General features: G+C 36.8%; 1 protein-coding gene across 3 annotated transcripts in view; it reads left to right on the forward strand.

Moving 5' to 3' along the window:
• MAP4K3 (mitogen-activated protein kinase kinase kinase kinase 3) overlaps positions 1–24105 on the forward strand; it is a 188466-nt gene that overhangs the window by 118495 nt on the left and 45866 nt on the right. For 2 of the 3 annotated variants that reach the window (XM_060169878.1, XM_060169880.1), the window contains 7 exons: positions 10822–10953; positions 11150–11212; positions 11298–11379; positions 11481–11591; positions 16146–16224; positions 20774–20832; positions 22107–22169. In XM_060169878.1, the coding sequence (XP_060025861.1) occupies positions 10822–10953; positions 11150–11212; positions 11298–11379; positions 11481–11591; positions 16146–16224; positions 20774–20832; positions 22107–22169 (589 nt within the window). The remainder of the gene's footprint in view (positions 1–10821; positions 10954–11149; positions 11213–11297; positions 11380–11480; positions 11592–16145; positions 16225–20773; positions 20833–22106; positions 22170–24105) is intronic. The other variant, XM_060169879.1, reaches the window with a different exon arrangement.

Below are 24105 nucleotides of genomic sequence, written 5' to 3' on the forward strand. Positions count from 1 at the left end.
TTTCACAGATTAGTCTGTATTCTGACGAATTTTTTAACATTATCTTATTCACAGTATTCCCTAGCTCAAAACTTTTTGACATATCTTGGTTGCACACAAGATCAAGTACATATTTCTTGGCATTTGGAGTCTTCCGGTGTCTGGCCTCTGTCTGCCTCATTAACTTTATTTTTTTTTAATTAATTTATTTTATTTATTTATTTTTGGCTGTGTTGGGTCTTCGTTGCTGTGCACGGGCTTTCTCTAGTTGCTGCGAGTGGGGGCTGCTCTTCTTTTTGGTCCATGGGCTTCTCATTGCGGTGGCTTCTCTTGTTGCAGAGCACAGGCTCTAGGCACGGGCTTCAGTAGTTGTGGCGTGTGGGCTTAGTTGCTTCGCGTCATGTGGGATCCTCCCAGACTAGGGATCGAACCCGTGTCCCCTGCATTGGCAGGCGGATTCTTAACCACTGCACCACCTGGCAAGTCCCTGCCTCATTAACTTTAAGTTCTACTAGTTGCCTCCACAGACCTTCCTCTCTAGCCATGTTTTTGTCTGCTGGGTGTTCTTTGATCATTGTATACAAACTATCTTATTCATGCATTTATTTGTTCAATAAATGTTTTTACCACTTACTATGTGCCAGATATGCTGTTAGTCATTGTGCATATAGTGGTGGATAGGTATAGAGCTTTTTAGCACACATGATTCCCTTGAAGTAAGGGCACTCTGGAAATCTTAACATTCTTCAGCTTAAGTGCTACCATTCCTCCCCCAGTGCCCTCCTGATCTGCCTCCTCAGCAGTGGGATAGCACTAATCTAGATGACTTCTTTTCATGTTTAAGATATGATATATACCATTTTTGATATTTGTCTTTTTATCAAACAGGTACATACTTTAAAAGTCAAATACTGCTAAAGAGACAGATAAATTCTTCTAGTTGTGTCTTCTGCCATCTGTAGCATTATTATTATTTATAGGCTTTTTGTTACAATAGGTGAAGATTTTATTAATAGTTCTCATCATTCAGTCTTCTTATCCTTTTAGTGTACTTGCTGAGTCAATTATTATACTACTTTACACTTAACTGTCTTTAAAATTTTTTCTTATATCTAATAATTCTTTTATTTGCTTAGTTTGTATTTTTTATCCTTGGCCAAGACTTCCATACCTCCCCATATTCTGCAGTCTGAAAGATGCCTCTATATAATTTTCCAAGCCATAAATAGTCCTGATTTGGGGAGGTTTTATTTGCTTTGTTTTAATTTGTTTTGTTTTGTTTTTATTAAAGTTAAGTCTTCCTGGGGTCCTCCTCCCTCCTATTCCAATCTGAAATGTTTATTTTCTAGGATTTTTCCATAGCTTCGCCTTGGGAATTCATTTCCTGGAATCCAGGTCTTCTTCCTCCTTCATAAATTTCTCCCTTTCTCACGTTTTGATAAATTCCTGAGAAATTTGAGGGGTAAAAATTTTTGAGACTCTGCATGTCTAGCCTCACACACACACGATTGATAATTTGGATGAATATGGCATTCTAGGTTGGAATTTTTGAAGCATTGCTCTAGTGTCTTTTCTCTGATGTTGATGGGAACTGTGGTGCCATTATGACACATGATTTTTATTTTTAACATCTTTATTTGCGTATAATTGCTTTACAATGTTCTATTAGTTTCTGCTGTATAACAAAGTGAATCAGCTATACGTTTACATGTATCCCCATATCCCCTCCTTCTTGCATCTCCCTCCCACCCCTCTAGGTGGTCACAAAGGACCGAGCTGATCTCCCTGTGCTATGCAGCTGCTTCCCACTAGCTATCTATTTTACATTTGGAAGTGTACACATGTCAGTGGTACTCTCTCACTTTGTCCCAGCTTACCCTTCCCCCCGCCATGTCCTCAAGTCCATTCTCTATGTCTGCGTCTTTATTCCTATCCTGCCCCTAGGCTCATCAGAACCGTTTTTTTAGATTCCATATAAATGTGTTAGCATATGGTATTTGTTTTTCTCTTTCTGACTTACTTCACTCTGTATGACAGACTCTAGGTCTATCCACCTCACTACAAATAGTTCAATTTCGTTTCTTTTTATGGCTGAGTAATATTCCATTGTATATATCTGTCACATCTTCTTTATCCATTCATCTGTCAATGGACACTTAGGTTGCTTCCATGTCCTGGCTATTGTAAATAGTGCTACAGTGAACATTGTGATACATGTCTCTTTTTGAATTATGGTTTTCTCAGGGTATATGCCCAGTAGTGGGATTGCTGGTCATATGGTAGTTCTATTTTAGTTTTTTAAGGAACCTCCATACTGTTTTCCATATCAGTGGCTGTATCAATTTCCATTCCCACCAACAGTCCAAGAGGATTCCCTTTTCTCCACACCCTCTCCAGCATTTATTGTTTGTAGATTTTTTGATGATGGCCATTCTGACAGGTGTGAGGTGATACCTTATTGTAGTTTTGATTTCCATTTCTCTAATGATTAGTGATGTTGAGCATCCTTTCATGTGTTTGTTGGCAATCTGTATATCTTCTTTGGAGAAATGTCTATTTAGGTCTTCTGGCCATTTTTGCATTGGGTTGTTTGTTGTTTTGACATTGAGCTTCATGAGCTGCCTTGTATTTTTGGAGATTAATCCTTTGTCAGTTGCTTCATTTGCAAATATTTTCTCCCATTCTGCGGGTTGTCTTTTCGTCTTTTTTATGGTTTCCTTTGCTATGCAAAAGCTTTTAAGTTTCATTAGGTTCTGTTTGTTTATTTTTATTTCCATTTCTCTAAGAGGTAGGTCAGAAAGGATCTTGCTGTAATTTATGTCATAGAATGTTCTGCCTATGTTTTCCTCTAAGAGTTTTATAGTGTCCAGTCTTACATTTAGGTCTTTAATCCATTTTGAGTTTATTTTTGTGTACGGTGTTAGGGAGTGTTCTAATATCATTCTTTTACATGTAGCTGTCCAGTTTTCCCAGCACCACTTATTGAAGTGGCTGTCTTTTCTCCATTGTATACCCTTGCCTCCTGTGTCATAGATTAGTTGACCATAGGTGCGTGGGTTTATCTCTGGGCTTTCTATCCTGTTCCATTGATGTATATTTCTGTCTTTGTGCCAGTACCATACTGTCTTGACTACTGTAGCTTTGTAGTATAGTCTGAAGTTAGGGAGCCTGATTCCTCCAGCTCCATTTTTCTTTCTCAAGATTACTTTGGCTATTCGGGGTCTTTTGTGTTTCCATACAAATTGTGAAATTTTTTGTTCTAGTTCTGTGAAAAATGCCATTAGTAGTTTGATAGGGATTGATTTGAATCTGTAGATTGCTTTGAATAGTAGAGTCATTTTCACAATGTTGATTCTTAATCCAAAAACATGGTATAATCTCTCCATCTGTTTGTATCATCTTTAATTTCTTTCATCAGTGTCTTATAGCTTTCTGCATACAGGTCTTTTGTCTCCTTAGGGAAGGTTTATTCCTAGGTATTTGATTCTTTTTGTTGCAATGGTAAATGAGAGTGTTTCCTTAATTCCTGTTTCAGATTTTTCATCAATAGTATATAGAAATGCAAGAGATTTCTGTGTATTAATTGTGTATCCTGCTACTTTACCAAATTCATGGACTAGCTCTGGTAGTTTTCTGGTAGCATCTTTAGGATTCTCTATGTATAGTATCATGTCATCTGCAAACAGTGACAGTTTTACTTCTTCTTTTCCGATTTGGATTCCTTTTATTTCTTTTTCTTCTCTGATTGCTGTGGCTAAAACTTCCAAAACTATGTTGAATAATAGTGGTGAGAGTGGGCAACCTTGTCTTCTTCCTGATCTTAGTGGAAATGGTTTCAGTTTTTCAGCATTGAGAATGATGTTGGCTGTGGGTTTATCATATATGGCCCTTATTATGATGAGGTAAGTTCCCTCTGTGTCTACTTTGTGGAGAGTTTTTATCATAAATGTGTGTTGAATTTTGTCAAAAGCTTTTTCTGCATCTGTTGAGATTATCATATGGTTTTTATCCTTCAGTTTGTTAATATGGTGTATCACATTGATTTATTTGCATATATTGAAGAATCCTTGCATTCATGGGAGAAACCCCACTTGATCATGGCGTATGATCATTTTAATGTGTTGTTGGATTCTGTTTGCTAATATTTTGTTGAGGATTTTTGCATCTATGTTCATCAGTGATATTGGCCTGTAGTTTTCTTTTTTTGTGATATCTTTGTCTGGTTTTGATATTAGGGTGATGGTGGCCTCATAGAATGAGTTTGTGAGTGTTCTACCCTCTGCTATATTTTGGAAGAGTTTGAGAAGAATAGGTATTAGCTCTTCTCTAAATGTTTGATAGAATTCGCCTGTGAAGCCATCTGGTCCTGAACTATTGTTTGTTGAAGATTTTTCATCGAAGTCTCAATTTCAGTGCTTGTGATTGGTCTGTTTATATTTTCTGTTTCTTCCTGGTTGTCTTGGAAGGTTGTGCTTTTCTAAAAATTTGTCCACTGTTTCCAGGTTGTCCATTTTATTGGCATAGAGTTGCTTGTAGTAGTCCCTTATGATGCTTTGTATTTCTGCAGGGTCTGTTATTACTTCTCCTTTTTCATTTCTAATTCTGTTGATTTGAGTCTTCTCCCTTTTTTTTCTTGATGAGTCTGGCTAATGGTTTATCAATTTTGTTTATCTTCTCAAAAACCAGCTTTTGTTTTTATTTATCTTTGGTATTGTTGCCTTCATTTCTTTTTCATTTATTTCTGGTCTTATCTTTATGATTTCTTTCCTTCTGCTAACTTTGGAGTTTTTTTGTTCTTTCTCTAATTGCTTTAGGTGTAAGGTTAGGTTGTTTATTTGAGATTTTTGTTGTTTCTTGAGGTAGGATTGTATTGCTATAAACTTCCCTCTTAGAACTGCTTTTGCTGCATTCCATAAGTTTTGGGTCGTCGTGTTTTCATTGTCATTTGTTTCTAGGTATTTTTTGATTCGCTCTTTTTCTTCCTCAGTGATCTCTTGGTTATTTAGTAGCATATTGTTTAGCCTCCATGTTTTTGTATTTTTTACAGTTTTTTTCCTGTTATTTCTATCTAGTCTCTTAGCATTGTGGTCAGAAAAGATACTTCATATGATTTCAATTTTCTTAAATTTACCGAGGCTTGATTTGTGACCCAAGATATGATCTATCCTGCAGAATGTCCCATGAGCACTTGAGAAGAAAGTATATTCTGTTGTTTTTGGATGGATAGTCCTATAAATATCAATTAAGTCCATCTTGTTTAATATGTCATTTAAAGCTTGTTTTCCTTATTTATTTTCATTTTGGATGATCTGTCCATGGTGAAAGTGGGGTGTTAAAGTCCCCTACTATGAATGTGTTACTGTTGATTTCCCCTTTTCTGGCTGTTAACGTTTTCCTTATGTATTGAGGTGCTCCTATGTTGGGTGCATAAATATTTACAATTGTTAAATCTTCTTCTTGGATTGATCCCTTGGTCATTATGGAGTGTCCTTCTTTGTCTCTTGTAATGGTCTTTATTTTAAAGTCTATTTTGTCTGATATGAGAACTGCTGCTCCAGCTTTCTTTTGATTTCCATTTGCATGGAATATTTTTTTCCATCCCCTCACTTTCAGTCTGTATGTGTCCCTAGGTCTGAGGTGAGTCTCTTGTAGACAGCATCTATATGAGTTTTGTTTTTGTATGCATTCAGCCAGTCTGTGTCTTTTGGTTGGAGCATTTAATCCATTTACATTTAAGGAAATTATCGATATATATGTTCCTATTACCATTTTCTTAATTGTTTGGGGTTGTTTTTGTAGGTCTTTTCCTTCTCTTGTGTTTCCTCCCTAGGGACGTTCCTTTAGCATTTGTTGTAGAGCTGGTTTGGTGGTGCTGAATTCTCTTAACTTTTGCTTGTTTGTAAAGGTTTTAATTTCTCTCTTGAATCTGAATGAGATCCTTGCTTGGTAGAGTAATTTTGGTTGTAGGTTTTTCCCTTTCATCACTTTAAATATGTCCTGCCACTCCCTTCTGGCTTGCAGAGTTTCTGCTGAAAGATCAGCTGTTAACCTTAAGGGAATTCCCTTGTATGTTATTTGTTGCTTTTCCCTTGCTGCTTTTAATATTTTTTCTTTGTATTTAATTTTTGATAGTTTGATTAATGTATGTCTTGACATGTTTCTCCATGGATTTATCCTGTAATGGACTCTCTGTGCTTCCTGGACTTGATTGACTACTTCCTTTCCCATATTAGGGGAGTTTTCAACTATAATCTCTTCAAATACTTTCTCAGTCCCTTTCTTTTTCTCTTCTTCTTCTGGGACCCCTATAATTCAAATGTTGGTGCATTTAATGTTGTCCCAGAGGTCTCTGAGACTGTCTTCAATTCTTTTCATTCTTTTTTCTTTATTCTGCTCTGTGGTAGTTATTTCCATATTTTATCTTCCAGGTCCCTTATCTGTTCTTCTGCCTCAATTATCCTGCTATTGATTCCTTCTAGAGAATTTTAATCTCATTTATTGTGTTGTTCATCACTGTTTCTTTGCTCTTTAGTTCTTCTAGATCCGTGTTAAACGTTTCTTGTATTTTCTGCATTCTATTTCCAAGATTTTGGATCATCTTTACTATCATTACTCTGAATTCTTTTTCAGGTAGACTGCCTGTTTCCTCTTCATTTGTTTGGTGTGGTGGGTTCTTACCTTTCTCCTTCATCTGTTGCGTATTTCTCTGTCTTCTCATTTTGCTTAACTTAATGTGTTTGGGGTCTCCTTTTTGCAGGCTGCGGGTTTGTAGTTACCGTTTTTTTTTGGTGTCTGCCCCCATTGGGTAAGGTTGGTTCAGTGGGTTGTGTAGGCTTCCTGGTGGAGGGGACTGGTGCCTGTGTTCTGGTGGATGAGGCTGGATCTTGTCTTTCTGGTGGGCAGGACCACGTCCGGTGGTGTGTTTTGGGGTGTCTGTGAGCTTATTATTATTTTAGGCAGCCTTTCTGCTAGTAGGTGGGGTTGTGTTCCCATCTTGCTAGTGGTTTGGCATAGGGTGTCCAGCACTGGAGCTTGCAGGTTGTTGAGTGGACCTGGGTCTTAGCATTGAAACAGAGATCTCTGAGAGCTCTCGCTGATTGATATTATGTGGGACCAGGAGGTCTCTGGTGGTCCAATGTCCTGAACTTGGCTCTCCCACCTCAGATGCTTAGGCTTGACACCCAGCTGGAGCAGCAAGACCCTGTCAGCCACACAGCCAAGAGGGCTCCGCTCACATCACCTTACTTTTCCCTCTTGCCACTGGACTATGTGTGGACCACCGCCCCATCCTCATCACAGAGGGATGCTTTCATATAGGTAGATGTGGAAGGAATGCGTCACACACTGGTGGAGAGGTGGGGGGGCTGGCAGCTGATGGGCTCCAAAACTGGCTGAAACTGTCGACACATGATATTTGAATGTAACCCCTCCCTACTAGAATCTTTTTGATGGTTTGGTATTACATGGTAGTGTACTTCAGAATATTTTTGTTTGTTCTTTTGTCATTTTTACTTTTTTTTTTTTTTTTTTTGCCGTACGCGGGCCTCTCACTGCTGTGGCCTCTCCCTTTGCGGAGCACAGGCTCCGGACGCTCAGGCTCAGCAGCCATGGCTCACAGGCCCAGCCGCTCTGCGGCATGTGGGATCTTCCCAGACCGGGGCATGAACCCATGTCCCCTGCATCAGCAGGCGGACTCTCAACCACTGCACCACCAGGGAAGCCCTGTCATTTTTACTTTTATTCATTGTACTTGGCATTTGTGCTTTTCAATCAGGATTCGTGCCTTTCAGTTCTGGGAAGTATTCTTGCATTACTTCTTTGATAATTTCTTTGCTTTACTTTTTCCTTCTCTCTCTTTCTGAAACTCATTAGTTATATCTTGGATCACTTGGATTAATCCATTAATTTTCTGTCACTTTTTAAAAGTCATTTTTTTTCTTATTTCTATAAGATTTCCAAAGCTTTTGAGACTCATGCTTTCATGATGGAGGCTTCCCTCAAATGTCTAGTAACCCTTTTCTTCTGGTTTACATTGAAGAGCAAGGCACTTAAAGCTGATTTGTAGCCGTGTGTGCATGGGATGTAGCATGTAAACCCAGTTTTTAGTGTCCTGGAAATGAGTAAGTGAAGGAAGCTGAGGAACTCATTGTTATACACAGACTTCTACTGCTCGCAGCCCCTGCTCCCCTTTGTTCCTGATATGTCTGAGTCTGAAGCCCCTCGTCCAGTTTCTGTTGGTCTTTATCCAGTAGGAATGGGAAGGAGTAATTGCTGGGCCTTAACAGATGAGAAGAGGAATCTGGTGGACTAACTATTCATTATTTAGACTTGACATTTGCAAATATACCTGTTTTCAACCTCAGGCTTAACTCTGCTTTTGTAAGTTTGTAACCCTAATTTGTCAGCCTTTCTGGGATTCTTAGGGGCTGAGAACCAGCTAGTTGGAACCTAGTCATCAGTAAAGTAGTAACTGACGTACATTAAATTTTACATATTTCTGGGGTTCTTGGCTTGCTAGTTGGTCTTGTCCTCTACACATACTTAGGTTTGTCCTTCCTCCTATTTGCCACATCATTTACTATTATTTCATTTCCAGTCCAAATATGTCTTCTGGATTTTTCAAAGGTGATACGTTTATATTTCTCTTTTTTGTTCTTATTTTTCGGGGTTGATTTCTGAGAGGAATAAGAGCTTAAAGAGCTATCTGTTATTATTTTTAGATACTCTGTCTCCTCAGTTTGATTTTAAACATCTGGAGGAACTCTCATTGAATCTCCAGGGTCTAGCATGATTCTCTACACACGCTTAGTAAATGTTTGTTGATGATAACTGATCTCCAACTGAAGCTTCAGAGATAAAAAACTAATGTCATTCTTCTAATGATAGAGTAGGTAGTATCTTGGGAGCATGTGAAATTGCGAATTAGGCAAAATAATGTTTTGGAACACTCCGACTCTTCAACTCTCTCTAGTATCATGTCTTTCCCACCTAAACTCTAGGGATATAGGATAGAATGGAATCTCTCATTCATTGTGACTAAGGTTGGCAGTTATTCAGTTAATCAAAAAAGTCTGTGGAATTGGCAAATCTCAAAATTAATACACTACACATGTACCTTAAACATTTTATTTCAATTTAAGTATGTGAGTGTACTTTTTTTTTTCCCCAATCATTTGATGTAGGACCAAGGCCTTTCCTTTGCGTAGATAACTAGTTAGATGTAAATCATCCACATTTCCTGGTTTGTGTTTCTCTAAAATGCAGCCACATACAAAGCATGTGACTTTTCCAGTCAGGTTTATTGAGGTATAAATTTAGACTCATTAGGTTTACAGTTCTATGAACTTTGAGACACTCTGTGGTAGTGAAAAATGCCACCACAATCCGTGTAAAACATAGGTTCCCATCACCCAGGAAAGTTTCCTTTTGTGCCCTTCTCGTAAATTCTTTTGGCCCGTCTCTAGCCTCTGGCAACACCTGATCTGATTTCTGTCTCTACAGTTTTGCCTTTCCCCCAGTGTCATACAGATGGAATTATGCAGTCTGTAGCCTTCCTAATCTTTTACAGCTATCATTTTCTTAACCTCATTTGCCAGATTTTTTTGTTTTTTTTTGTCTTTAGAAACTTGTCTTTAACAAGTTTTTCTAAAGCATACACTTTAATTTTCATAACAGCTTACTCTTTTTACCTTCACAATAAATTAGTTTTTATTATATTTAATTAGATTATTTATAATAACAAACATAACAAATAAACAGGTTCAGAGATGACTCAGTTGATTGCGGTAAGCATGCAACTTAACTGGCAGGAGTACAAGTGCACTGGGTGGAATCTTTCACTCATATTTTTATAGAGGAAGGGAGAACATCAGCTGCTGTGGCCAGCTAGTTAAGAATATGTCACCAGTGTACTTCCATCCTCTACTGGGGCATTTCCACAGCTGGCTGGACTCTAGCTATCAATAAAGATTAAAAACATTTTAAGACCAAGCATTTAGAAAGTTAGAGGGATTCTTTTTTTTTGGTTAACTTACTGACATATTTGACTTTCCTGAAATCATACCAGGAAAACAAACATACTTGTAAGGCTGCCTGTTTAACTCACACTTTTGATATGTAAGAGTTCAAATGTTTATCTCAAGTAGTTCTTTTCAAAACTACTGCTTAGGATTTGAAATTTTTTATATTTGAAAATCAACATAATTATTTAATAAAATACAAATTTATAGAGGTATAATTAGAATAAGACTACAGTAAAGTTGAAAGAAACAAGAAAAATACTGAATTCAGGTAACTTTCATCTGAATAAATATATATTTTTAAAAGCACTCATTTTTATAACTTTTCACCAACCACTTAAGTTTATAGTAAATGTGAGTTAGGTACTACATGAAGATTCTTGGTGCCCCAATAAATAGTATTGGTCAAGTGAAAACAGTCGGAGGCCAGATTGCAGTTTATTGACGTAAGAAGGAAGAGCTAAAAATGATAAGTTATTTACTACATGTTATGTCTCTGTAGAATTCTGCATGTACAGAGGAAGAGAGAGATTGGGATGTGGACAGATTGGTACATGTCGCTCTGTTATAGTTGTAAATTTTTATAAACCTTTATCGTAAATAGCTTAAAGTAACAAAGGAGAAATCAGGAGGGGCTTGGGATGGAGAGTCTTATGAGATGTTGAGATCTTGGGAAATATGAGCCATTTAAGTACTACATACTTATTTTTCAGATGTCAGGGCCTAAATAGGCCTCAGCTTACATAGTGATGGTGTGCCTCTGATGGGAATAAGAAGGAAAATGCAATAAATAGATTTTTCTTTTCTGGACTATTTCCTTCAGGATGGCTCCAGAAGTCGCAGCCGTTGAGAGGAAAGGCGGGTACAATCAGCTTTGTGATCTCTGGGCAGTGGGGATCACTGCCATAGAACTTGCTGAGCTGCAGCCTCCTATGTTTGACTTACACCCAATGAGGTCAGTGTGTCATAGTTAAAGAATCCTGTGCTTAAATTAAGGTCGCCTCCCCCCCCCCAGTATTATTTATTATGTCATGAACAAGTAATATTCTTAGTCTTGCTTTACCTTATTTGGGAATTATAGTAATAGAATTAATATTATATATTAAAATATGCAATCATAAAATGCTGTGTAATGGTTGTTGATTTTTCAGAGCATTATTTCTAATGACAAAAAGCAATTTTCAGCCTCCTAAACTAAAGGATAAAATGAAGTGGTAAGTATTTTTGTGTTATTTACTTTTATAGTCATGAGCAAAAAAATAATTGAAATTTTAAAATCTGATTTTCAAAATTTCTTAGGTCAAATAGTTTTCATCATTTTGTGAAAATGGCACTTACCAAAAATCCAAAAAAAAGACCTACTGCTGAAAAGCTCCTACAGGTATTATTTTTGCCCTGAAATATATCTTTTTTCAAAATATAAAATGTCACTCAAACAGACTTCTAATAAGTGTTCTGTACTATGTTATTTTATTTTTATAGCACCCGTTTGTCACACAGCCTTTGACACGGTCTTTGGCAATCGAACTGTTGGATAAAGTGAATAATCCAGATCATTCCACTTACCATGATTTTGATGATGATGATCCTGAGGTAGGAACTGTTTTTACCAAGTAGTATATAACATACATGTATATATGTATGTACATCTGAAAACTCAGTTCTTTTAAGTTCTGAATCTAGTTTAAATCAACTCTTGAGGGAAGATTAGCTCCTTGACTTTGGAAGTCATGAGCTGGATTTTTCCTGTTGACTACTTATAGAGTCTGTTTTCTGAAAATGGCAAAGGCAGAATTATCTAATCTACTTCTTGAAATTACTGTAGTTTTTTTAAAGTAGTCATTTTAGATGAAGTTGCAAATAAATAATCCATTGTAAAAGAGAATGAAAATGGGAAGCACCTACACAAGATGTTAGAATATACATAAAATTTCTGTTCCATTTTCTTCTCAAAAAGAATCCTTGTACAATACTTCATGAGTTATTAGTGGTTAGTAGAAAGTATAGGATTGACTTTGTTAGTGACTATTACCCTAATTGTCTGCTGTAGACGTATTTAAAAATGAGCCAGTGTAGTTAGAGAATTAAATAACCCTAGTATCATGGGAGCATTGGTATGAATGGAAGCTTCACTTCGGCTGGCATATGTAACATTCCTAACTCAGCTAATAATTGTGGCACCTAAGATAAACTCAGTATATGTGACATGTCAGAATTCTGTTATTGGGTCTGTAACTGAGCTGGTAGCCTTGAACTTGACTGGCTTTTGGAAGGTTCTTAAAATGGTGTAAATTCCATTGATGATACTGAAGGAATGATAGCTCTCAGTGGTCAGAAAGGTGGTCTCAGATTGTCTTAGGTAAGAGAGAACCTTTCTATCAATTCATCATTGTTCTAGCTTGTCATCTTTATACAACTATAAATAAGCTACTATCCCTTTGTTTAAAGGTCTGGAAAAGCATTTGAAAACAAAAAACTTAAGAATTGTAAAGTATTATTGACTTTATACTAGGGAGAAATTGGGTTTTGTTGTTTTGCTTTATAAATTCTTCTATAATTTAATATACAGGTGTTCCTTCATTTGCATGGTAGTAAAGGACTGTACAAATGACCAAGTAAGGTGAAATCCTGCAAAGCGATCTTTTTTTTTTTTGAAAGGATCCAACAGCATTTTTTTGCATGTAAATTTATTTATTTATTTATTTATTTATGGCTGCATTGGGTCTTTGTTGCTGAGCGGGGCTTTCTCTAGTTGCGGTGAGCAGGGGCTACTCTTCTTTACAGTGCACGGGCTTCTCATTGCGGTGGCTTCTCTTGTGGTGGAGCACGGGCTCTAGGCGCGAGGGCTTCAGTAGTTGTGGCATGTGGTCTCAATAGTTGTGACTCTCGGGCTCTAGAGCGCAGGCTCAGTAGCTGTGGTGCACGGGCTTAGTTGCTCCGCAGCATGTGGGATCTTCCCGGACCAGGGCTCGAACCCTTGTCCCCTGCATTGGCAGGCGGACTCTCAACCACTGCACCACCAGGGACGTCCCCTGCAAAGCAATCTTAATACTCAAGGAGAAAAATTATAATTGTTTTGTGACCTTAAAAAATTTGTGTTAGAAGATTAAAAACTCTCTTATTGTCAGTTTTAAATGTATAGGGGAATGAAAAAATAGTAAAACTAAAATTTTATTTAGTACATTGTAAAGTATTAGAACCTGTGAGAATTGTTTCTTTTCTTTGTTTAAAAAAAAAAACCACTTCCATGGATTGTTTCATTATCAAGTAGTCTGTTTATTGAGTAGATTGCATAGTGTTTGCCTTCTTCTTGTCATATAACTTTATGACACAGAACAAGTATCTTCTTTATGCTTTGGTGAATGTCAGATTCCTTTCTAAGTTCAGATCAGCTTCCAGTATTTTATCCTTTGAACTTTCAATGCATGAAATAATCTCAGTATTCCTGTGATGTGAAATTTTTTGCTAGCGCCCCTTCTTTTGGGGCACCTTCATCCTTTTTATCAGAACGTCTTTCTTCACTTATGTCAGGTTCAGCCTCACTAAGTTACCCTGGCTGTGTGTCCACAGTCTCTTGAACAGTGGCAGCGTCAGCATTCTCACAGTCAGCTATTTTCTCCTGTAACTTCATTTATGTTTGATTCAAACTTCATTTCCAACATTATCCAGAGTTATCACTTTCTGTTTCTTTGCAGCAGTTTTATCTTTGTTGGCTAATTTCTTCTTTCAGTTACCAATTTTTGTAAAAATGTCACATGAGTATATTATCACTGAGAGACAAGGAGACAACACAACTACACACTTTGCTGTCTGTGCATGAACTGAATAATAGATACTCAGTGACCAGTCACAGACAGACTTTGAAAGTAGTGACGTGATTAGTTACGGATCATGATGTGCATCTGTTATTCACATAGTGATCTGTGGACTGACAAGCAGGCAGTGAAGTTTGTGTTTTATGCAATTATAATTAATATACTGAATGATAAGATTAATATACTGAATAATATACAATTGTTATATAATATTATACAACTAATAAACTAGTGACTGAAATTTGAACCATGTTATAGAGGACTAGTGTAATTTAATTATATTCTACTAACTGAAATTTGTGCATATCAAGACTACAGGACGAGGACCTCCTGTACTCTTTCAGTGCACTAGATGCTGCATTGTTGTCCCTTACTTCATCCTGTTTACTTGTTGTGCTGAATTATAAAGTCCTTTAAAATGTGTTTAAAGAGGAGAAATAATAAACCAAATATAGAAGCAACCTGTGGAATAAAGATTCTTCTGAAATTTTCTCGTATAGCAGAGAAAGAAATTTCTCCTTATCAAGACTATGTTATTAGTATTATAATTGTTGGATAGGGAGGAGGGTAACTTTTCTTCCCACCATAGTTTAAGATCATACTTTCCCCAGAGAAATCTATAGTAATTTATACATATAGAATACTACAATATATGTTATACATAATAGGTAGTATCTGAGTCTTATTATTTGCAAATGATTTGTAATTATAATTGCTGAGTACTGTGTTGTCACTCAGAATTTGAATGTGTCTAACTAGCATTTCGGTACTTGCTGTGATACTATATAATACTGTGTGGAAATTGAATTCTCTTGAAAATATTTAGCATATGTACTAGTTCTACTTTAGTCTTTAGTTGTTTTAGTTTAGTATACATTATTCACAGTGGAAGAAAGTTGACTTTTCATGTAGGGTTCCCATGTAGTTTCTATTTTAGAAGTACTACACATTGAAGTAATTGTGATTAATAGCATTGTCTTCTCCTGTATGTTAACCCATGTACTAGGTACAGCATTATAAGATTTAATAATTTTATAATTGCACTGTTGAAGCTGGGAAAGTAAAACTGTTCTCATAGAAAGCATAGATTTCATCCAAGTTCACTGATAACAGCAGTATGTGTGACTAATCTAACATGACACCTATTTTTGCTTGTTTGTTTTTGCTCCAAATATTGTGATCAAAAGTCCAGGGTTTTTCTTGTTCTGTGGCTAACTAGCTGAATGTCCTCATGTATAAAATGAAGACTGATACTTGTTTCACAAGTTTATTTTGAGGACAGAACGAGCTAAGGTATATGAAAGCACTTCGTAAACTACAAATCACTGTGTACATGTAAAGTTTAAATACTTAATTTTTAAAATTATTTTTGCTACTGTTTTACTACATTGTTGTTTTAATATTTGGGTCTTAGATTCATATATTTTTATTTCCTGAGAGGTGCCTACACTGAGAATAGTTATCTCAGGTCCTGTTTTTTATTTGCCTTATAGAGTCTTAAGAATTTGAGCTCAAATGTTTATGAATTACATTTTCCAAAAGATATGTGTAAGAGTGTATCTCCTTCAAAGGTAGTAAAACTTCAAAGATAGTGTTTCACACACAGAAGAAAAAACCTATTTGGTACATGAAATAGATGCTGGCATCACCTCTTAAAGTGAAGCCTTAAATTGTATAGAATGGAGTTGCAGAAGCTTTTCAAATAGGGCCTTTTTTACTCCATAAGGTTGGAGGAATGTCCATGAATTAATAGTAAGAAGAACTCATCCCCACTTCGCCTACCCCCCAGGATATTTCTCTCTGAAAGTGGCAGTACACATAGAGAGATTTTAATAAAATAAAAGGAAAGAAAATAGAGTGCTGCTTCTACAAGAAAAAGCATTAAGGTGGGGAAAATGTTGTGTTTACTAGGTAAGAAGACCATAAATCATTAATGCCTTTAGCATTATTTCATTTCATTTATCTCATCCTTCTTGATATAAGAAGTTGAGGCAGATTTTTTTTCAATTACAATTTTCTCCTCTGCAACAGGGAAAGCTAGCTGCAGCTTTTGAACAGCTATTGTGTTGTTGAAATATTCAATTTTGAATATTTATTTATATTCAACTCATAGAACATTTATTGGGAACCTGCTGTGGATAACGTATATCCCTAATCTTAAGCTCCCAGTTTGAGGAGTAAGAAGCTTTCAGTTTCTGGTTGCCATTTTTTAAACAAATATTAGCAAAGTTGTATTTTGTTCCCATTTTTATATGAAGAGAAGTATTTCTTTCATATTTGGGTAATTCTGTGGACCAGACTGTGGCTTGTCATTGATTTTGTTCTTTCCTAGCCTCTTGTTGCTGTCCCACATAGAATTCACTCAACAAGTAGAAATGTGAGAGAAGAAAAAACACGCTCGGAGATAAACTGTAAGTGTATCCTGTACACAGTTTATAATTTAACAATAAAAAATAAGATTTCAAGTTTTAATTTAGTTGCTGTTATTTTTGCTTCATTTTCTTCCAAGTAGTTTTTCTTATTAGATGCTTTGAAAGGTAGAGTTTAATTAAGGCAGTAAGAATTTCATTTTCCTTACTCCTGAGGACTTTCTGGTGGTGTCTGGGGGCGTGTATTTATGTTGTTTGGGAAGAGGAATAAAATTCCTAGAATAGGCAGGATAGAAGTAATCAAGGCAGTGCTCCCTAAACTTCCATGTGGATAGAACTTGCCTAGAGAGCTTGCTAAAATGCAGTTTCTGATTCAGTAGATCTGGGGTGAGACCTGAGGTTCTTTACTTCTAACAAGCTCCCAGGTTAGATAGAAGCTGATGGTCCAGGAGAGCCAGGAGAGGGAGAGGTCTGCACATATAAAAGCTAAGTAAGGTTAAGTAGGGACAGGCACTATCACCATTTAATAGAAAACAAAAAGAAATGCAGAGATGAATAGATCTGCCTGTGGGATGGAGTCGTACACCTGGTTAACAGCAAGCCCTAGATCTCTCGGCTTCCAGCCCAGCGATCTTTCGCAAACACGGCTCCACTTCAGAAACCACGTCAGCACGCCTGTGTGGCTTTCACACTGCAAGTCCTTTGTGAACCTTCCTTTGGAATTTTGGCTGGACCGTACGCTGTGTTAAGTTCTTGGCAGAGTTTGTTGCTGAAGCTACCTGGAAATGCTCTTAAAAGAAGGAAATTCTTGAAAGAAAGCACCATCTAATTTACAAAAAGCCCATGACTGGGATTTGTACTTTGCCTACAGTTAGTTGTGTGACCATATAAACTTAACCTTTAAAGCTCCCTCTGAAGCCATGTGATTTAAATTTGCTAATTTTTCCCCAAAAGTATTTTTCTGAAAATGACAACCTTAGCATGTGAGCATTTCCCATTATTTTATTATTTTTTTTTGTGGTACGCGGGCCTCTCACTGTTTTGGCCTCTCCCGTTGCGGAGCACAGGCTCCGGACGCGCAGGCCCAGCAGCCATGGCTCACGGGCCCAGCCGCTCCGCGGCATGCGGGATCCTCCCAGACCGGGGTACGAACCCGTGTCCCCTGCATCGGCAGGCGGACTCTCAACCACTGCGCCACCAGGGAAGCCCTCCCATTATTTTTTAATGTACAAAAAGTAATTACAATACATCTTTGTCATTTCTTTAATAATACAAAAGGTGATTAGAGCTGCCTTTGCAGTTAGAAAACCTTATGTGTTCAGTACTACTGAAAATCTAAAGTACTTTCTATCTTGTTATCCAATTCTGTTTTTAAATTGTATTGTCAGGCCCTTTACTGCAAAGTGCAGTTTCCTGTTAGTCATTCTTTACTAGTTTATATCAGTGATTCTCAGCTCCTAACTGCACATGTGTGTACATGCTATTTGAAACTATAGATGCCTTCACCCTAGTTTTTCTGAGACTCTGATATGCCCTCCTTTTGATGGACATCTTCTCTTCTCCTGTGTTTGCCAGTAAGAAAGGTGTTGTATCCCTCTAGTATGTTGAGGTAGCAACAGGATTAAAACCACCACTTCTTACAGTTTGTGGGTTTGATGTTTGAGGCTTTAAAATCTTATGCAGTGTTGTAGTATCTGCTTTCTTAGGATGTTTTATGATTTTATGTGAGATGTGATATATAGAATAATCAGTCATGCTATTGACAATAAAGGCAGGCTTTAGAGAAAATAATTTACTTTAGTATTTGTATACATTTGTTGCTCTTGATAATGTTTTATGTTTACAATTACATGGTATCTCTCCATGCAACCAGGGTTTTCTCTTTATTAAACTAAATGGTGTTTGGGCAACATATATGTAAAAATCGGCTCACTTGCAGAAAGTCTGTTGCTCTTTCCCTTTTAGGAAGTCCCCTCTGCCTTCAGTTAAATATGATAAGCAGAGACTTGCTTTAAGAAGAAATAATTCTGGGGCTCTTCCTGTCTGCCATAGTAGGATCAGTTTTGACCCCTAATGGCTAGTGATGGGTCGGCAAGTGATCATGTCGGAGCTATTTCAAAGAAGCTAAGAAGGAGTTTTCATCTGGATAGTAAAATATAAATTTATGGTGTGTCGCTTGACATACGTTCAAGGAGATGGTAGCAGAAACAGAGATCAAGACCAGTAGACAATTACAGATAAGTAGGAATTTTCGACATTATTAAGAACATCATAAATAGCACTGTAGCCTGGGATGATTGCCCAGCAGTTATTTGAACAGTATTGCAATGTCTTTTGGCAGAAACTTATCATAACTTTAGGGAATTTGGATAGAACAGAAGAGTGATACCAGTGTAAGGCATGAAGAATGAATCTCTGTAGGGACTTCGCTGTATGGGCTCCTGTCTCTGGAAAAGTGTTCCCACAGAGTACAGGGGTATTGAATACCTACTACAGTTGGGGTTCTGTCCTTGCTATGAAAATTAGTCTAGGGACTTCCCTGGTGGCACAGTAGTTAAGAATCCACCTGCCAATGCAGGGGACAGGGGTTCAAGCCCTGGTCCGGGAAGATCCCACGTGCCACAGAGCGACTAAACCCATGCGCCACAACTACTGAGCCTGTGCTCTAGAGCCCGCAAGCCACAACTACTGAGCCTGCATGCCCCAACTACTGAAGCCCACAAGCCTAGAGCCCGTGCTCCACAAGAGAAGCTGCCACAATGAGAAGCCCATGCACTGCAATGAAGAGTAGACCCTGCTGGCCGCAACTAGAGAAAGCCCGCGTGCAGCAACAAAGACTCAACACAGCCAAAAAATAATAATAATAAAAATGAAAGTCTAAGACAGCATCCCTGCACCCCTGTACTTAGTGATTATGCAGGCTGGTGGAAACAGGCATGTTCACATGTGATGATAACACAAGGCAGATAATGCATGAAACTGTCCTCATGTAATTTTATTACAGATTTAATTTTGCCATTTGATGACAAGTTTAGGTGAGAGTTGTTCAATAGGGCCTCTGTCAACGTGATATATGTATATATATATGTGTGTGTGTGTGTATATATATATATAATATGTTTTAATACCTTAATAAAATCTATTTTGTAATCTTTGATATGTGATCATATGTGCACAGGTTTGAGGAACCCATTATTGAACAGCCTACTTATCTCTAAGGGCCAGAATTTGATATCTAGTACATAACAGCTATAAAGCATATACATACTTCTTCACACACAACTGGAGATCTTGTAGGGCTGTGTTTCTCAACCTTTTTTACTTGTGCCTCCTATTGCTAAATATTCAAATCTCATGATCTCCTTTATTTGGCATTAACATTCACAGTAAACCATACATACTAAGCTAAAATCAAAATAGTTATAAAACGATTGTACTTTGAAATCTCACTCGCTTCCCTGCCTCGATTGAGATCTGCTGTTTTGGCTGAGCTCTTACTAGTTGAGCAGTGATATTATTTGTGACTGTCTGTTTTTCTTCTTTTTAATGTTTTATATTTGTGCCTCTGCTTTTATCTCAGTGGTCTTGAATGCTGTACCCAGGTTATAAAAGTAGATAATGACAATGATAATGAGATACAGAAATTAAAGGTAAAGGTAGTGAAACATTCATTAAATTAGAATAGCAGGGGGAAGGGTGAATGTAGTACAGTCAATTTATGTTGGCTCTAGTATTTAGTTTATACTTTAGCTGCAGAAGTGTAGTTATTGTTGTATAACAAATTACCCCAAAATTTAGCAGCTTAAAACAATAAACATTTATTATCTCACACATATTCTAAGGGTCAGGAGTCCAGGACAGCCTCGCTGGGTGGTTCTGCCTCAGGGTCTGTCATGACAATCAGGGTGTCAGCTGGGGCTGCAGTCTGCCAAGGGCTTAACTGAGGTGGAAGATTTGCTTCCAAGGTTACTCACGGAGCTGTTAGCCCAAGGCTTCAGTTCCTGGCAGTGTAGCCTCTCCTTAGGACTGCTCACAGCGTGACTTCCTCCAGAGCAAGTGATCCAGTAGAGAGAGCCCAAGACAGAAGCCTTATCTCTGAAGTTATATGCCATCATTCTGCCGTTTTCGTCTGGTCACATAGACCACCCCAGGGAAGTGGGAAGGAAGTACACAAGTTTATGAACACCAGGAGGCAGGACTCATTAGAGACCGTCTTGCAGGCTGGCTTCCAGAAATAGCTCTGCCTGAATTGCTGTCTGTATACCGAAGTACTGAGTTAAGATTGTCTCTATTTTATGCTGGGTCACAGTGAAGTAGCACCTTAGATCCTGACTGTAACGTACACGTAATTTTGTTAATCATCTTTTTTTTTACTACAGAAAAGGCCTAGGATTATTAGATTAAGCTTTAACAGCTTAGACTTTCTTGGGTTTTTTCCAGCTAACAGATTCTTTATTTAAATCTTTGGATTGTGATCAGTCTATGGTAGATGGTAAAATTAAATAGGTTTTGCTATGGGAGTCACTTTTAAAATTATTGTATCATTAAAAATATGGAAACAGATGAAGGCTTTACTGTTTTTCTCTTTTAGTTGGCCAAGTAAAGTTTGATCCACCCTTAAGGAAGGAGACAGAACCACATCATGAACTTGTAAGTAGTGTAGTCTTGGAATCTTAACACTGAAAGTAAATGTTTTAATTAGTCTTTGTGATATGTTGGTACTGACTACAAAAGCTAGTTATTAATATTTTCAAAGCATTTGGGGAAATAAAAAGGTAACTAATTCTAAAATTTGGAATAAATAAATCTGTGTTGCTGAGATTGAATATTTTCAAAATTAATTTAGGAGAAACTTACTAGTTTCACCATTCGTTGATTAAATGTTTTTAATGCTAGCCTTTTTTTTTTTTTTCATTTTTGCTTTGCAGTTTTTGAGGGACTTTTTACATATATATTTATTAGGATAAATGCCACAATTTTAAACTACAGTGTTGGGCCAGTAATAGCATATCTTCTAATTAAACTTATGGGCAGTTTTTTAAGAGTGTAAACCACCTTTTCTAAATATCAGGACAGAATCCAATCTCTTTGGAGCAACTGAGACTCAGGAGAGACTAGGTGTACAGAGCAGATTAAATTTATCATTTACTTAAAGATTGCTAAAACATTCTTTTCATGATTCTCTTTTGTTAATTTTTTATATACCCCTTTCCAGATATATGATAAAATATTAGGTGTAGTCTCAGAAGCAAAATGCTGTACAAACGTTTGAGATGTTAATATTCTATGGAAGAATAAAAAATGAGACTTAAAAAACAAACAAAATTAATCCTAATGAAATTACTTAACCAAAGCTCCAGATTATATGTTTCATTTTTTTCCCTTTTCTGCTTAATAATGAGAAGAAAGTAACTGTTAATGAACGCTCAGGATTGAAGTGGGAACTTTCTTCTTAAATGCTTATTTTAACCCACTTGACTAAAGGCATACAAAGGGAGTCTTTAGCCTTTTAACTTAAAGAGTTGCTCTAATTCAGTATACCAGCATGGAGGAAAGGAATGCTAAAGAAAAATTCTTAAAATGATCATGTTATAATACTTAAGCCTGACCTTTATGTAGAAGATGGAGAAGGTTTAGAAGAAAACATAATCATGATGTTTATAAATGCCAGTTGTTATTTTCTGCTTCTCTTTTTAACTTACCATTGCATGTATTTAAATTCTGTACTAATTTAATAACTGTATTATAGAAGAAAGTTGTTGCACTGTTGCTTTTTTAGAAGCTCCTTAATCTGATTTGACTTTGCATTTACCTTAATAAAGTTATGTTAGCAGGACTTACTTCACTTGTGAGTTTCCCATTGTGAATTTGTGGCTTTTAGTCTAAGTGTTAATAACTTGGGTTTCTTGGTCTCTGCTAAACAGCCCGACAGTGATGATTTTTTGGACAGTTCAGAAGAAATATACTACACTGCAAGATCTAATCTGGTATTTCTCATCTTCTGATTTTCTTTGTCAGCGTTGTTTTAGTCTTAATTGCTTTCAGGGTTTTTTAATCAAACATTTTGTCCAGTTTTAATGAACCGGTTTAAGCATTGTTTTATAAGGTCCTGCCAGTTAGCAACCTACCATATATAAAGGATGATAGCAATTTTTTCTACACATTAAATAAACATATTTACTCGAATATATTATAACGTTACAACAAAAAGTTAAAGGTTTTTCTTTTTTATAAGAACATTTTTTTTCTCACTCAGATATGGATTTTTTTCTTTAGAAATTACATTTCCTTATAAAAATGTCCAGTTTGAATAATGTGACTTGTTTTAGTGAACTAGAAACCATCCATATATATACATATCCATATATTACAAAAATAAAATATATATAATTTAAAAAAATAATTTACCCCTGATTAACAGTGAAATCAGTCTCAGATAAAATTTAACTTTGTAGCATTATGAAGTATCCAGTTTTCTCAGGCCAAAATTTGGGTTATAAAAACTCCCTGAAGTTATAAATATTAAGGCTATCTTACCATTAGGTAAGAAAAGGTGGGCAATTAACCCTAGTAAATATTAAATAGTACTTTTAATAGTTGCTATTAGATAGTTTTTTCTAGTTCTGTAGCTGGCCAGGGCCCCAAGTTGCCTCCATATTTACTCCTAGATTCCACTTTTCTGCCTTTTCAATCGAATTTTCCTACTCTTTCCTCCCTTTCTGCCTTAATAACATACCTCTTTCAATTCTGGTTAGTTGAAATGATTCTTTATATAAATCCCTATATCTATGCCCAGTAACATTTGTACAACATAAAAGAGATTTTAGACATAATTTCTCTTTTAGGAAAGTTGCAGTCTTGGATCAGTGGAAAATATTTGTATATATAAACTCTTAGCCATGCAACAAAATGTACAGTGCATTGCCAAAATTTTTTCTGGTGGTGACTATTGATGAGGAAAGGCTAACATATAATAGGTACTGTGGAAGTCAAAGAAGGAGGAAAGCTTTTGGGTTACTATGGTTCATCTGCCTTCTGGGAGGGACTAAAAGACTGATTGCAATATTGTATAGGAACCATTATATATTTTCCAGGAAAATAATGGACAGTTGACTACTAAGTGTCATGGGAATTAACGTGGGAACAGTCATTGGCACAGTTCTTAGAGACGGCAGATAAAGAGCTGAAATTATGGAATGGTCACACTACTACTAGAATTATGGGATTAGCTCAGAAAAGGAAGATTGAAGTCATCAAAGAGGAAATGATAGATGAAACCATGAGATTGCATGTGTTCCCCAGTTAGGTCTGAAGAAAGAAAGTACAGAAAATTGGTCACCACAGGGGTGATGCCTGTTTTGCAGTCAAAAGTAGAACCAACGCTGGAGGTGGGAAGAAGCAGTTGGAACACTAGAAGAGTCAGTAAACGGCCCAGAGAGGCCAGAAAGCATGAGGCCAGAATTAACCATGTGAGGGGACAAGTGAGGTGCAGTGCCTGAAGACAGCACTGCCAGTGATTTCTGGACTGAAAATTTCTTCTGAATTAGGCATATGTAGGCTAGAATGACAATAATGACATTTGTTGTGGAAATAAAAGACCACAGAATCAAAAGTTTAAATTGACTGTTTTAGGTATTAATATTCTCCAGGAAAATACAACATCAAAACCAGAAATATACTACTTATAGAGTTACAAATATTCTTTTCTCTACCCTGTGTGTAACTAGCCTAGTAACTTGAGTGAGTTATCATGGCTCTGTTCCCTAGAACTACCTCCCACACCCCTTACATAATCAGTAGTTTCTTATGATAGAGGGAGCAGCTGACAAGGGAGTCTTGTGACAGAGAAGGGCTTTAGGGACAATTAACTTGTGGATAGTTCTGGCAGAAGAGGGATGAATGAAATATTTGTCAGATCCTACT

The sequence above is a fragment of the Lagenorhynchus albirostris genome, chromosome 13, assembly GCF_949774975.1.
Source record: "Lagenorhynchus albirostris chromosome 13, mLagAlb1.1, whole genome shotgun sequence".
Lineage (NCBI taxonomy): Eukaryota > Metazoa > Chordata > Mammalia > Artiodactyla > Delphinidae > Lagenorhynchus > Lagenorhynchus albirostris.